The 15,445-nt window shown below is 46.6% G+C and overlaps 6 protein-coding genes across 7 annotated transcripts; 2 read left to right on the top strand and 4 right to left on the bottom strand.

The window, feature by feature from the left end:
• Positions 1–396: 396 nt before the first annotated feature.
• LOC120898131 (ribosomal RNA small subunit methyltransferase NEP1) lies at positions 397–1,423 on the bottom strand. Its single transcript, XM_040303559.1, has 3 exons — positions 1,154–1,423; positions 829–1,072; positions 397–756 (listed from the first exon to the last, which is right to left on the bottom strand). The coding sequence occupies exons 1-3, from the start codon at positions 1,298–1,300 to the stop codon at positions 431–433; spliced, it is 717 nt and encodes a 238-aa protein (XP_040159493.1). The 5' UTR covers positions 1,301–1,423; the 3' UTR covers positions 397–430.
• LOC120898128 (serine/threonine-protein kinase fray2-like) lies at positions 1,395–4,390 on the bottom strand. Its single transcript, XM_040303554.1, has 4 exons — positions 4,065–4,390; positions 3,889–4,000; positions 3,605–3,818; positions 1,395–3,539 (listed from the first exon to the last, which is right to left on the bottom strand). The coding sequence occupies exons 1-4, from the start codon at positions 4,179–4,181 to the stop codon at positions 3,077–3,079; spliced, it is 906 nt and encodes a 301-aa protein (XP_040159488.1). The 5' UTR covers positions 4,182–4,390; the 3' UTR covers positions 1,395–3,076.
• On the top strand, positions 1,658–3,084 carry LOC120898125 (3-oxoacyl-[acyl-carrier-protein] synthase, mitochondrial). Its single transcript, XM_040303550.1, has one exon. The coding sequence runs from the start codon at positions 1,687–1,689 to the stop codon at positions 3,064–3,066; it is 1,380 nt and encodes a 459-aa protein (XP_040159484.1). The 5' UTR covers positions 1,658–1,686; the 3' UTR covers positions 3,067–3,084.
• Positions 4,391–4,470: 80 nt separating the features above from the next.
• On the bottom strand, positions 4,471–6,360 carry LOC120898127 (45 kDa calcium-binding protein). Of its 2 annotated transcripts, XM_040303553.1 has the most exons (4): positions 5,952–6,128; positions 5,500–5,921; positions 4,750–5,425; positions 4,471–4,652 (listed from the first exon to the last, which is right to left on the bottom strand). In XM_040303553.1, the coding sequence occupies exons 2-4, from the start codon at positions 5,754–5,756 to the stop codon at positions 4,578–4,580; spliced, it is 1,008 nt and encodes a 335-aa protein (XP_040159487.1). In that variant the 5' UTR covers positions 5,757–5,921; positions 5,952–6,128; the 3' UTR covers positions 4,471–4,577. The 2 variants fall into 2 exon arrangements, with proteins under 2 accessions (XP_040159487.1, XP_040159486.1); XM_040303552.1 differs by having other exon boundaries at positions 5,500–6,360.
• Positions 6,361–6,881: 521 nt separating this feature from the next.
• Positions 6,882–8,924, top strand: LOC120898126 (venom protease-like). The gene is made up of 6 exons (XM_040303551.1): positions 6,882–7,060; positions 7,138–7,532; positions 7,600–7,919; positions 7,987–8,062; positions 8,144–8,228; positions 8,304–8,924. Exons 1-6 carry the CDS (start codon positions 6,997–6,999, stop codon positions 8,738–8,740), a joined length of 1,377 nt encoding a protein of 458 aa, XP_040159485.1. The 5' UTR covers positions 6,882–6,996; the 3' UTR covers positions 8,741–8,924.
• On the bottom strand, positions 8,834–13,383 carry LOC120898132 (ras-like protein 2). The gene is made up of 3 exons (XM_040303560.1): positions 13,063–13,383; positions 11,359–11,446; positions 8,834–11,276 (listed from the first exon to the last, which is right to left on the bottom strand). The coding sequence occupies exons 1-3, from the start codon at positions 13,168–13,170 to the stop codon at positions 10,867–10,869; spliced, it is 606 nt and encodes a 201-aa protein (XP_040159494.1). The 5' UTR covers positions 13,171–13,383; the 3' UTR covers positions 8,834–10,866.
• Between the last annotated feature and the right edge of the window lie 2,062 nt (positions 13,384–15,445).

The following is a 15,445-nucleotide window of genomic DNA, read 5'->3' on the forward strand; positions in this document are numbered from 1 at the left end:
AGCCCATAGTTTAACGGATGCATGGAAATGCGATTGCAAATAACAAAATGGATAAAACAAAATCTGGAAGACAATTTCTACAACTTCTCAACGAAACAAAGCAATTGAACTTACTCGAAATTGGCGGCTGTAGATGTTCGCCCAGAATGGCAGATAGATATTTAATTTTATTGTTTTGGTGCAATGCATTTCATGAAGCAGTGTTTACACGTCACACCTTTTGACACAAAAACCTGTTCAAATGTTACTTCCGGTTTGTTTCTATAGCGATCAGAAATCTTGGTTCCCTTTCGGATCCGTTAGAAATGCCTTGAATATATGGACATTTTAATGCATAATACTTTTACAGCAATCCTCCCCGAACTATTAGTGGATCGGCAAAACTCACACACCAACTACTTTAACGGGACGACACCGTTTATTGTTAGCTCTAGATGATTCCCCATACTTCCTCGAAAGCAGAACACAACTTCGTACACGTTAATGCTGCAGACAGTGGATAGTTACTGATGGATGTCGCTCCCTCCGTGTAGTCTAGGTTTAGATTGCCGTGCGCAAATGCGCCAACGACCAGCGTCAACGGTTCGTTGGCCGCAGGCACCAGCTCCTTCGCGTTCTTCACCTCGCTGGCGCTGAAAGACATCGCTATCTTTCTGCACCCGACGGGCAGATGGTTGCTGATTGGATTTTTTATAATTCTCATCAGCTTCTTATCCGAATCGGCTGCCTTGACGGAAAATTTATGCAGCAGTTGCACTGGAAATGGAAGAAAAAGCGCTGATTAGAGGAAGGACCGAACCGCACCACGGGCTTACACATTTTGCTTACCCATCAAACCGGCAAACCGTTTGAAGGTGCGCGGAATTCTCGTTTGCGGATCTATTTCGATCAGAACGTTCTTTTCCGTCTTCACGAACACTTGCAACAGTCCGGCCCGGTTCAGCGGCGAGTCCATCAGCATCAACAGCGACTGGTGCGTTATGTCGGGCCGGCAGCTTCCCGGGTCGCGCTTGTTTCGCCTCAGTATGTTGATGTGATCGTCACAGTTTAGCAGCTCAAACACTTGGCCCACCTGGAAAGGGCAAGAAGCAGTGCGTGGATTTTAGCTTCCATCTCGTTGTCGAATCTGAATCTGGTTGCCAAAGCCTACTACCTTGACCGTTTCAAGCTGAGCCCCTTCGAGCACAATGATCAGCCGCCGTTCGTTCGCTCGGATGTGGCTGGTGTTCATGTGTTTCGCTGGCAAATCGTACTCTCCCTCCGTTTCCTCCGATGCGCCAGCATGTCGTTTTCTACCCATTTTTACGGTTAAACAATAGAGGTACTTTTGCCGCAATGGGGAAAGATTTGTGTGCCGTAGATGATAAACAACAAAACCACACGCGCGTGTTTTGTATGTTGTCAGTGCGTTAAATCAGCTGTCAACGATGCGCTGACATCGCAATGACAGTACGTTGTTTTTATTTTCATTTACGACAGCAAACTCCAATTTTCACGATATTGTACGATTTTTAAACAATTTAATATAAAACAGCAAGTTTCTACAGACTTTTTGAAGGTAGATGTGTACCGCTTGACTTAGATCTTTGCCCACAATAGTAATAGTGTTGCGTGTTACCTATGCGATTGGAGGTTGTTTCGCTCTAATACCAAAGACTCGGCTGATTACGAGAACAGTACAGTAACATGATGGGACCAAACGCTCACAGCTACTGTTTGCTGCGCGCACGGAAAAGTCTCCCCTACGTGCTGCGAACTATTCACCAATCACACTCGAAACACACCAGAGACAGTGGACGGCGCCGGGTGGTGGTAACGGGGCTCGGTGTAGTATCACCTGTCGGCTGCAATGTGGAAGCGGCCTGGCAAACGATCCTCTCCGGTCAGTCAAAAGTTGGTCGACTGGTGGGAGAAACGTACGACAAGCTTCCCTGCCGCGTAGCGGCCACAATCGACACGAACGACATCGATCTGGAAAAGTGTTTCTCCAAAACCGAACTCAAAACGATGGCACGCGCTACCGCCTTTGCGTTGATCGCTGCCAAGGAGGCTCTCTCGAGGGCTAGCTGGATGCCGGGCGTGGAGGATGAAACCGCCTGCCAGCGCACCGGTGTCGCAATCGGTATGGGCATGGTAGATCTGATGGACATTTGCGAGACGAACGAAGCGCTCAAGAAGGGATACAACCGGGTGAGCCCATTTTTTGTGCCCCGCATCTTGCCCAACATGCCGGCCGGACAGCTCAGCATCCGGTACGGGTTTCGCGGACCGAACCATGCCGTTTCTACCGCCTGTGCTACGGGTGCCCATGCCATAGGCGATGCGTTCCGCTTCATTCAGCACGGCGATGCGGACGTGATGGTGTGTGGCGGTGCGGAAGCTTGCATCAGTCCGCTCGGGATTGCCGGATTCTGTCGGCTGCGAGCGCTCAGCACGGCGTTCAACGACGAACCGACGGCATCGTCCCGACCGTTCGACGAGCGTCGGGATGGCTTTGTGATGGGCGAGGGGTCGGCCATTTTCGTGCTGGAAGAGCTGCAGCATGCCCTGCGGCGAGGAGCACCAATCTACGGCGAGATACTTGGGTACGGATTGTCTGGCGATGCGTCCCATCTGACGGCACCGCGGGAGGATGGGACGGGAGCGCTGTTGGCGATGCAGCGAGCCCTTGCCGATGGTGGTCTAACGGTTGCCGACATTGGGTACGTTAATGCACACGCCACATCGACCCCGATCGGTGATGCGATAGAAGCCCGTGCGATAAGGACACTTTTCGGGGAGCACACACGGTCAGTGGCGGTTTCATCGACGAAGGGTGCCCATGGACATTTGCTCGGTGCGGCCGGAAACTTGGAAGCGCTGTTCGTCGTGATGGCCTGCAGGCATGGTCTGCTTCCACCCACCGTTAATCTGCACAACGTAACGGACGATATGGCCGGGCTGCATTACGTGGCGAACAGCTCCGAACCATGGGAGGGGAAGCACCGTCGGCGGGTGGCGTTGAAAAACTCGTTCGGTTTTGGTGGCACCAACGCTTGTCTCTGCATTGGTGAATACAGCGAATAAACGGTGAGCGTTATCGGTCGCGCTTTTTCTTGTGTTTCTTTTCCAATTTATGGCGTTTCCTTTCTTTTGACCTGGAACGGTCACGGGAACGGCTTCGGTGTCGATTTCGCTTCCTATAGCTACGGCCAGGTGCAGGAGAGTTTGAGCGAGACCTTCGGACGTAGTTCGTTTCGTTCTTTCTGCTTCTATCGCTACGATCTAGTAGGGGAGATTTGGAACGAGACTTACGAACATGTTTCGATTCCCTTCGACTGCCCTCTCTAGCGTCCACTTCAGCAGTGCGGGAAGACTGACGAAAATGGTGTGCCAAAGCGTCCGTCTGCACTTGAATCACGTTTCTCAGTTCCTCACTGTAAGTCAAAGGATTGCGGGACACTCTGTATTTTGGATTGCGTCTCCGTGCATCTCGCACGATAGCAGCTATTTCGGGCAGCGAAGTAGGCTTTTCTTCAGAGTGTGTATCTTGCTTGAACCTAAAACCGAACGACGGAAGGATCGATTTTTAACCACAATTTTACACACTTTTTCCCTTTCGTACCTTATTTTGATTTCTGGCACGTCCGGTGGTTTGGTAGTGTTTGCAAGCACATGCTGGCAAATTGACAACCGTTCTTCGCGTGTAAAGTTTACATGCAAATCTGCAATGCTCGATGGAGGGTCACGATCCACCAGGTGTTCTAATGGGACGCCCAACTCAAACGACGGGTTACGGTACACTTCCTCTAATATTGCTTCGGCTTGCTTAATGTTATCTAAAAATAGCACAATAATTAGCACGTGTGTCTATTCCAGAGAAGCTGGTGAGCAGTTTAACTGCTTTACCTAAACGAATCGATGAACGACTATCGGAGGGTTGAAAAGAAGCCGGTAATGTGTCGGTAGTGTTTGATTGATTTTTCTCCTTGTTGAGTTTATCGGTGGGTTTGGTGGCATTCTGAAAATGAAAGATAATGAGCTATAATAAACTGTAATTCCGCATGCCGTTCAGATGAACTAACCGAATTCAGAACACTTTCTTTGCTCCATCCAACGCTTTGCAAAATCCGGTTTATTCTACATTCAGACTCTTCGATGAACGATTTTAATTGATCCAGTACAAGCTGCTTCGATGCCATCGCATGGCGGTAGTAACATTAGTTAAGTACAGCTACGATGTTATTACTGGATGAGGATATTTATTAAATTTTTAAGAGATTTTGGACCCCACGAGCTCCATTCTGCCGGTCGAGGTAAACATCAACAATCTGTCATCAGCTGACTTTGACAGCTAATTTTGTTTTGCCGGGCGAAAGGATTCCATGGAGCGAATAAGGGGTAGGAATGTTAAGATTTTTAATTTGAACGGTTTTTTGTTCTAAATTATTTTGCAATTTAAAATCAAGGCATTCTAAAAAGTGGCAATCGTTTAAAGCACAATTTAAATAAAACAAACACAACACATTTATTTCACAGATATGTCGATCACTTCCAAAGCAAGGAACGTTGATTGCTCGCACTTTACGATACACTACTTAAAACTCATCATGAAAACTTTCCGCAGTGTGCACCATTTTCGACGATATGAATATTGCCGATTTGGCCAGCATCTGTAAAATAGCAAACATAGAAACCGTAGTCAAATATCCAAACCACAACAGGTAGCAACACAAATCGTGAAGATTGTCCCCCCCCCCCGATCCTTACCTCATGCATCAGCAGCTTCTTATCCTTGTTTGCATCGGCCAGCGTAAACAGTGTCGATGCTTCCTGTATTGCATAGCGCGGATGCCGCGGATCAACGTACGACAGCAGCTCACCCCGATCCGCTTTCCCGTCCCGATTTTTGTCGATCACCTTCGTGAACTCTTCCCTCCGCTCGCGCACGTTCTGCGAAAGGATAAACTTTTTACCTTCGCCCAGATCGGTCGTTTGCACGTCGGAAAACTCCTCCACCGTCAGATGGTCATCGCCGTCCTCGTCAAACTGTCGCAGTATGTCGTCGACGAGATTGAGCAAGTTGACGGTGCTCGATTCCGGATGGCGAAAGGAAAGAAACTCGTCCAGCGTCAGGCTGAGCGGATCGGTCCGGGCCGCCTCCATCCAGTGCGCTTTGTCACGTGCGATCGATTCCTTCACCTTCCGGTCCAGCTTGTCAAATGCGCTCTTCTTCATGTGGCTGTCCCCCTGTATGCCCTGCCCGCGCAACCAGTAGCCCTGGTACTCGTCCCAGCTCACCAGACCGTCCCGCGGTTTGTGGTCGATCTCGACGAACATGATCGGATTGGTGCGGATCGCTTCGTCGATGTGTTCGCGTATCTTAAAGTTAATGAACTTTGCTAACTCCTGCACGGTCAGATGCTTGTCGCCATTTGTGTCGGCCCTGCAAAGGAAAATGATCGGTTGTGGTCAATTTGTAGCTTCATTTACAACATCCAAACCCTTCGTTTTTCTTACTTCGCGAACGCTTCCGTCAGCTCCTTTACCACACTTTCCTCCAGCTTCCGGTAAACGAGCGGCGCGGGCCCATTCGGGCTCTCGTTGCTCGATACACCACTTCCGGCTTGTTCCGTCTTTTGACCCTTTCCATCGCTGTGGCTGCGGGAGGAAAACGCCAACACTAGTATACAGAGTATGAACAGCACGTACAGCACCAGCGGGAACAGCGTGGACAGGCGTGGAACATTGCGCAAGAACTTTGCAGGTTTGGCCATCGGATTTCCGCAGCGAAAGTACAACGAACCGTAATTTCCAACGCGAAACGATGTGAGGAAGATAAAACTTTTACTTTTGTTTTGCGTTTTGCGTTTTTTGTTTTGCTCTTCTCGCTCTGCTCTATACGAGCGCGCCCCTTTGCGCCACCCCCAGACACACACACACACACACACACACACACACACACACACACAGACACACAGAGAGCAGTTAAAATGTGAAAGTAGCAGCCAGCAGCAAGTTACACGTCGTTTGGACAGAAAACAAGTTTCCTGCTCGTTGGTTTTGTTGTTACACCAACTAGAATCAAATCCATCGCTAACCAATCTCGACGCTGCTTCTGCACTTCTGGGTGTTTGGAAAACTCCCTTTTAACTCAACATCACTTCCGCGTTTTCTAATCTTCTAGCAAGGAGGAAAGCTTTTCCGATTGTTTGCTGGTCCGCAGAAAAGCTGCAAATGTTTATGTTTTCTCGCATGTGCGTTGAAGCGATGCATCTCTTTCTGGTCGATGGCAGTGGAAAAGAGATGGAGAGTGAATGCTTCTGAAGCAGGGGAAGCGTTTCCATCAATCCGCCTGAAGGTATGCAATACGCAAACACTTCGCTTAGGGAACATATCACTATGGTACGGGAATGGATCGATTAACAAGAGAATATAACATTTAATGAGCAAAAAATGTGATATTTTAAATTCTCAAAGTTGAAAGAAATTCTAAATGTTACACATGAAAGACTAAATAGCGTAGTCTGAGCGCTCATCCAGCAAAAAAGGTAATTTTCAAAGTTATACATTCCAGCAAAGCTACTGTACAATCAAAAATGTTAAAAATGCCTAAATTGTAGAACCCTTCTCACGTTCATTGTTCGTTTTAAGAAGTTCAAGAAAGCAAAGCAAACAGCCAACAACCGGTAAACATTTAGCTCATTCACGATTGAGCATTCCGTGATGATACTTATCGGTGTTTGCAAACAAAAAAGCAAAGGTAATGAACCCTCCAGCAACGGGAAACACCTATAATTTGAAGCATCTTGAATAAAAACTGGTCTTACAGCTTCCGAGAACCTGAGTTTGATCGTCTTCTTGATAGAGCGATGTTAATGTATGTGCAGTCTATCCTTCGTTGGGGTACCGGACACACCGCCGATCTTCGCTTACGCCGGTCTTTGCAGTCGTTGTAGAGATTTAAGCGAGACCGCTACTCTGCAACTTGCATTTCGAAATTCTTAAACAAAAACTATGTGGTTCGTAAAATCTTTTCCTACCCCGTTACTGTTGATCGTACACATAGCGACAGCTCAAGGTGATTGATTCCCAGAACACACCCTAAAACACACCATTTCGAGTGATTAATCTTCAAATTACCCCCCTTTTTTGTAGATGGTCAGCCGTGCTACACTTCCTCGGGAGTGAGAGGTGTGTGCATGAGCATTACCTCCTGCCCGGCCGCTTTTCAGCTGAACATTAATCCGTTCAGCCTGTTCGGTGCGGCTCCACGAGGATGCCAGAATTTCCTCGGAATTGGAAGTGTTTGTTGTTCGCGTGCTGTATCTAGCGCCGGTCAAACGAGCGCTCCAGCACCACCGAGGATAACGACGGCCACGCCAACGGCCCGAACTACTACGGTAAAAACATTCGAGCGTCCCATCATATCCACTTTTCCAATTACGGCACGACCCAGCGTAGGGTTGGAGTGTGTTAGGCCCGATGGTAGCACAGGACCTTGTGCGGCAGAGACGACAACCAAACCTACCACCACCACTACAACCCCTAAGGTAAGGATTAAAGAGTCTTTTTTCAAAATTTTAATAATGATCTGATGATTGCTTTGTCTGCTCCCAGCCCTTACCAATCACCACCACTACGGGACGCTCTACGAAAATTCGTTCCACCACACCGATCGTACTGCAAAAGCGTCTTGCGAATGATCTCCCGATCTTTGCGAAACCGACCGTTCTGCCAACGCCAGCGGACGGGTGCGGTGTAAGCGACGTCGAGCACAATCGAGTTGTCGGTGGCGTGCCGGCTGCCTTGAATGGCTGGCCGTGGATGGCTTTGGTCGGTTACGAGGAAGCGTTCGGGGATGTTGACTTCCGTTGCGGAGGCTCACTTATCACGGATCGTCACGTGCTTACGGCGGCTCATTGCATACTGTCTTCGTTGTAAGTATGGATGCGTTAGTTTCTATTCCGACATGAAAGGGCTTTAAATGATTGTTCTTACTGGCAGATCCGTTGTACGATTGGGAGAGCATGATATGGACAATCAAACCGAGTCGGCGCACGTCGATATACCGGTGTACAAGGTACGATCGATATCGATCAATTTTATAAAGAGCGTAATTAAACACTGCTGCTGTTTTGCTGCAATTTCTTTCCCATTTCAGTACGTTTCCCATCCATCGTACGATACGTTTGATGGTCATTCGGATGTTGCAATACTATTCTTAACCGAAATGGTCGAATTCAATGGTAAGTGCTACTATAAAGGTTTCCTTCTTTGAACGCTGCTTCAGACAGAAAACATCAATTTCCCTCCCGCTTAAGCCCGTATCAAACCGATTTGTCTGCCCACGATCGAACCGGTGCGCGGTGCCGACTTTACCGGCTACAACCCATTCATAGCCGGTTGGGGTCGCACCAAGGAGACGGGCATCGAGGCGAAGGTACTGCAGGAGCTACAGATTCCCATCCTGGAAAATGAAGAATGCAGCCAGCTGTACAAAAAGATACGCAAACTGTACTCCAGCAAGCAGTTCGACGACGCAGTGCTGTGTGCCGGGTTTCTGGAGGGTGGCAAGGACTCCTGCCAGGGCGACAGTGGCGGCCCACTGATGTTGCCGTATCTTGTCAACAAGAAGTTTCACTACTTCCAAATCGGCATCGTGTCGTACGGGGTCGGTTGTGCGCGGGCCGAACTGCCCGGTGTGTATACGCGGGTGGTCACCTTTGTCGATTGGATAGTGGGACAGATAAAACGGTAACGACGGTGTGCATGTTTCGGGGTGCCGAAGTGTGAACAGGGAAAAGAAAGAAAAAGAAAACCCTCCCATTTGCTTCTCATTAGTAGATTAAAATCCAGTAAATATATGTATTTGATTAACAAAGATTTCGACAAACGATATGCACAACGTTAAAATGTAAACGAAAATATATGATTAACCTGAACCACTACTGTTCGTTAAAATTCTTTTTCAAAGAAAAAGGGTTCAGCTTTGCTACCAGAAACGATAACCAGAAACCACATTTACGATAATTTAGCACCGGATACTGAACGAATTGGTGTTTTATGAGTTGTGTTCTCTTGCCTGCTAAGCGTGTGTTGTGATAACGTTTAAAACATTACTAGCGAAATCATTACCCGTGTATTGCATATTGTACGGTGGATAAACTAAGCTTGGACTGTTTCAATAATGATTTGTTCTACCTCTTTCCCCGTACGCCTCTTTCTCTTCCAAACGCCTTTTTTAGCTGCCACAGCTGATTGCATTTGTCGAAGCACACATAATAAAGCTAATCATTAACGTTCCGTTATTATTTTGGTTAATAGACACTTGTTCTCTTGGCTGCATATACGAAAGCGTTGCGCTATCGTCCTTCACCTATTATTGGCCGTATCATTGTATGCCATTGCTTCGATTAGTGTATCCCTAGTTGCTTCAACTGGGACCGCGATAGACAACTAATCTGCGATTGGGCCGGTCGTTTACGAAACTACCGATTGTACAACGAATATGAACGCCGTTCTGTTACTTTGTATGTATTAGCTAGCGCGCGTATGATTAGATTATTGTTCTACACTAACAACTTGTGTTTGCTTTCCTTTATATCCGGATTGTATATAATGCTTGCTGTAACTGCCGTTCGCTTCGTGAAGGGTGTGCAAACACAGCACGATCGGGCGGTTTGTTCCTCCCAATTAAAAAATGTAACACTTAGTGAACTACGGATAAGTCTTGTTTTCGATATCGTTAAATATGTGTGTGTGTGTATGTGACGCTTTTGAGCGCCCCGTCAAATTCGTCGTTTGATATATGTTGGTTTTTTTCTTCTCTTCTTTTGCCGTTAACATTCATCTGAACATTTTGCAGTAGTGCTGTAAAATACACTCACTTAGTTCGAATGATTTTAACGAAACTGTTTGCAAATTATTTGTTTTGCGTGCTGCCCAAATTAGTCTAGCAGCGAATAATTACACAACAAATTGTCAGTGAAAAAAGAATAAATTACAAAACAATAGCATGAACATCGAATGAAATCGTGTTTGTTCAATGTGTGTCTACATAACAATCGTGCCAATGATTGAGTACGGAGCTGGCACATAACCCATTGCAGAGTAACGCTATAAACCGCATAAAAAGACGGTTAGTTTGTGCAAAACATTGGACGTTAGGTAAACATAAAATCATCTTCAGAATATTGCTCTGTTATGGCACATCGTCGGATGTCGTTCTCCCACCGCTCTATCTATCTCTATTCCAGCAACACCAGTCTTGCTCTTGGCAAAATCGATGCATCGATTGATATGGAGCTAACAATGTAAAATGTTTTACGACAAGCAATAAAATTCAAGTATAGATCTGAATATGCCTGCCACCACACCCAACGGTGATGGGTGGGGAGAGCATTTGGGGCGGCAGTCTGCTGTGTAGGTGTGCGTTAGTTGCATCTGTAACAAACAATGCATACATTATTGTCCCGCTTACAGCAGGCTGTGGGCACTTTGGCACTTAAAACCATCCTATTTCGGCTGCGCTTAGTTCGATTTAGTTAGCTTAAATACTAAAACATGCATTAGTGGGGGTTTGTTTTCGAGTTTTCAGCTCTTGCGCTGTGCGTTGTGTTGTGAGTGTTACGGGGAGTGTGGTTAAGTGTACTACACCTATCTTACACATCGATCGACGACGAAATTATGACGGAAACGAACACAACACCAAGGTAGTTAAAAGTAATTAAACGAAACAAAACGAAGATTAGCTGCATTTTCGGCACTGGGGAACGAGCGAACCCGCTCGTTAGTAGTGATGAGGAGGGAAGCACGATCCGCACGAGCAGTGCAAACGTGATGGCGGTTGTAAACGGGAAGGAATTTTCAGTAAGAACCACTCCATTACAGTATGCAGCACTTTTTCCTGTTCTTTCGCTTGCCCTTCTCATCCACCAGCGGTCGCTCGGAAAGCTGAAACTTTCGCACCACCCGCACGAGCTCGTGAAACGCCTGGTCGACGTTAATGCGCAGCTTCGCGCTACACTCGATGTAGGGAATTTTCAGCTGCCGGCTCAACTGTTGCGCCTCCTCCAGCGATACGACGCGCTGGTGATCGAGATCGGACTTGTTGCCCACCATTAGCATCGGGAACTCGTCGCGATCCTTCACGCGCAGTATTTGCTTGTGAAATTTGTATATCTCGTCGAAGCTCGCGTGATCCGTCACGGCGAACACGAGCAGGAAGCCCTCGCCCGAACGCATATACTGTTCGCGCATTGCACTGAACTCCTCCTGGCCGGCCGTGTCGAGTACTGCAGGGCAGGGGTGAAAGGAAAGCAAACATTAGGTATCACAACACTAACCACATTTGTATCGCATTCGGTCGCCACTTACTGTCCAGTTTAGCAGGCGCATCGTCGATGACGCACTGTTTGGTGTAGGAATCTTCGATTGTAGGATCGTAGTCGGTTACAAAGTAGCTCTAAAAGAAGCAAAAGAGAAAAGTCACAGTAGATAGGGATTTACATATGCGCCAGACCTAATATTTACTTTTGCGAACGCTTATTTACATTCCGAATTATTTCGATACACCCGATCTAGCCCTGCCTTGCAGGCGAGATCACTTCACGCAAAAGATAGAAACATAATTCATGGTAACAACAAGCATTCCCACAGGCCTACAACACTTCATTGCCATTACCCCATGCCGTGTAGTTCCGCCAGTTCTGCCACACCGATAGGTGAGCGTACCTATTTATAGCGTTTATGAACAATTATTGCAAATATTTTTAGAACAGATCGTTCACTTTCATCTGCATTACTCATCGCTGCTGTGCGTACGGTGTCTGTTGTACTTAACCACGCTGTTACCAGCGATCTATTGTAGGTCAAGATTTACCAAGATTTGTGCGCATGGACAAGGGAAATATGTTTTCGTTTATGACTCCGTTCTGCTTGTGGGCGATCAATGTCACCATGTTCGTATGACACCATCATCCTCCGCTAAGAGCAAATCAAATGCCGCGCCCTTCTACTGCAATACCGAAGGCCAGCGGTCGCGGGTGCATCACTAAGAATAGAACCAACTTGTTGCATACATATGTGCTGTGGTTTTCCCGAGTTACCCCCTCTATCTACATATAATAAATTCATTAGCATCTGCTTTCAAGGTTCCACGTGTGAGTGTGTGTGTGCTGTGGATGGCTTTTTTGGCTGCACAAGGTTGGTCTTTGCGATAATCCTCGCAACACCAGCACCATCTGCTTCGTTTCAAACGCCATTTCCAACGACAGTGCACTGTTCATGGTCAGGGGTAGCAGAACAGCATCATCATTTTTCCCTATTTCTTTTCGCATGCCACTTTCAGAGGTGTGACATGATCGAGAGCGCATAGATCGCGTGTATGTTTCATCTGTTACAGAAAAGAAGAAACAAAAAACTTCATCCTCCTCGAGCGCCATGAACCCACCCAAGCGGCATTTCGTCTCAATGGCAACGATTCACGCCGCTGGCCCGTTCTGTTTGCCTTGGCAATCAGCAGCGGATCGCAAAGAGTGACGAAAGTGTACAAAAATTATGTGGGCGATAACGACGGGGACAAGTGACAGTCCCAGCAGCGGCCGCACGGCGGTGGATGACGTCGTCCTAACTTATGCGGTGAATTACAGCTTATGATTGGTTCGCGAGCAGCGTATTTGCATGCACCATCTCTTTCGCGCGATCACGCGCATCGAGGGAACGAGATTACGCGCGGGCGAAGATTGTGCTCGTACGCTCGTTCGTTCGTTCGCATGGAACACCAGCCGATGGACAATGATGGTTGAGGAAAGTGGCTGATTTCGGGCCCCTCAAGTGCGAGGCCAGCGGCGGGAGCAAAGTCGGCGATAGCGAAACACTTCACACCGAGCGAGCGACCTGTTTCTGCGTGACTTATGTTCCGAAATGGATCTTATCTGGCAATGCAACAGCACCAGATGCTACTTGTTTCTCTTCAGCTTACGCAAGGATGCTGGCACGGTAGCTGCTGCCCAGGGGATGGGCTTGCGGGCGGGTGGGAACAGTGCGATATCGCAATGTTTAGCTTACTGCTAAAAATACCTGAATGAATTGGATGGTGATAGCGGACTTGCCAACACCTCCTCCACCCACAACGACCAGCTTGAAGGTCTGGGCATAGCCTGCGTGCGTTTGGTTGTAACGGGACATTCTGGAACACCCTGGCCGTGGCGGATCGGGGAAACCGAACGGGAGTGCGGGGGAAGAGGAGGAGCGATCGTGCACACCGAACTTCACAAACTCACATGCACACGCGGTGCAAACACGATCGGGCGAAGGGAATACGCGGTGCACTGGGTGAAACAATCGAAATTAAACCAAAAACCGACGGCGCGTTTACTAACAACAAAACGGAAACAAAATACGGTGGAGCATCGTTCGTTCGGGAGGGTGCACGGATAAAGCGAATCGGTTGTTTGACGTACGGCCGCCCGCTAGGCAAAAACCGCAGTTTTCGTGAGCTCGGCATCACTCCAAATCGGTGCGATTTTCCCTCGCTGGCGATTGTTTTTGTAAGTCATTGCGATGGTTTTTGACGTTTCGAGCGAGTGTTTTTGAGGGTTCAAGTTTAAGGTTTTTGAGTTCAGTGCGATGGTTTTGGTGGGCAAAATTAAATGGCCAAAAAAATAAATACACTCCACCACCTCCCCTCCCCACGGGGTCATACATTTCATGTGCGTGCCATATTAGCATCTGCGCCTCGCTGTCTCACTTGCTCGTACATGTTCCGCTATCGCATCAGCTGATTCGGTGGTAGCTTTTTATGTTCATTCTTCATTTGCGGGTGATCTTGACGTTGAGGGAATCGGGGAAAGCCGGTATTGCACTTCTAACGATGGTTTTATTAATATTTTTATTTCGTGCCAGTTCTGACGAGGCCATTCGCGTGCCATGCCGTTTGATGGTTACTGTTACAGCTCGAATAATGTAATAGGAAAACACCAGATGGCGCTGTTAGACAGACAAGGACAGAAAGATAATCCTTAAGGAGACAACAATCGTACTAGAAATATGACCAATTAGGGAAAAGTTCGGCAGCGGTTGCAAAACAGGGTCATGCGAGGTCAAGAATGATCAGCTGATCGAGAATAGGCGCCATCGAAAATGGGAAGTATCATAATTAATTCCAAAGAAGACAGACTAATTTTTAAACTGTGCAATAAATCCTACAAAAGTCAGTTCTAAAAAAGTCTATCAAAGCTACTCAATCATTAATTGTTACAACCGTAACAACAGGTTACGAAGCTATATCAAACAAGCGTAGGTGTAGGTGGAACTCAACTAAGTAAAAAAAAGAACATGTTTGATGCATGATTATCATACTCCACTCCATTTATGAAAGTAATATGTGATATTTCAATACATATTTATAATAGGTTCCGGATTTCTTTCCGTACCAAGGTTTTCCGGAAGATTTTCCCACTTCAGCCTGTTTTTGCTCTTCCAAAACAACAGGCAACATCGTTTTCCGACCCGTATAGTTATCAGACCAAAACTACCTAATTTCATCAAGTTCATTTCAACCTTCTCAAATCTATAATTTTTTACAAGTTTCACAGACTTTATGAATTTAGTTCGTCGGCGTTGAGCAGTTGAGTTTTATTAAAAAGGGAAAAGACTTTGAATATTAATTGAAAAATAACGATCGCACGAGTCGAAAATACAACGATAGTACTGTAGAAACCGAACATTTGTTAGTGGTTTGTTTGAAACATCCAATCCTTTATTTCACAGAGCATCGTTTGATCGTTCTGGAATTATGACGACATTCTCTCTGTTCTTTAATGGGTTGGATATCGTTTATTACATAAGTTTTACGCAAAGCCATTTACAGGTAGGAATAAAGAATCGATCAGTACCTAGCCCTGTTAGGCCACGAGTTTCAGGACTTTTACGAATCTAGTCAACATTAATATGGAAACATACCTTGAATGCGTGTACTGAGCTTATCATTCGAATGATTGTCCTCTGCGTTTAATCCGAACACTTTTTTGGTCCATATTCACCATATCAAACAGTACCAAATCAACACCCAGTTTCCATGGGCCAGTGCTGGTCACATTTGGTGGTATTTTTGTGGACGATAAATAGGCGAACCCAACGTTAAGCAAAAACGTGTAACGAGTACAATTCGCACATTAATAGCTGCCTCAAATAATCAGCAAAGTTTTGCGATCGCCAGCGCTTGGTCCAGTTCGGATTTAACTGTTGCAGAATAAAGATCATACATTTTTACCCATTGAGGATAGATTTAGTTTGCAAGCGTGATGTATTCCAGCGGCCTGTTGTTCATTATCAGTTTGATGTTGTTTCATCTCGTACATGGACAGAGTAAGTAGAATGACTAAAACATAATGTGATATTTTAAGCATCAAGCAAAAAGCATGCTACATGATGTGGTCGTTTGAGAGGAAGTAAGTATTAT

The sequence above is a fragment of the Anopheles arabiensis genome, chromosome 2, assembly GCF_016920715.1.
Source record: "Anopheles arabiensis isolate DONGOLA chromosome 2, AaraD3, whole genome shotgun sequence".
Taxonomy (NCBI): Eukaryota; Metazoa; Arthropoda; class Insecta; order Diptera; family Culicidae; genus Anopheles; species Anopheles arabiensis.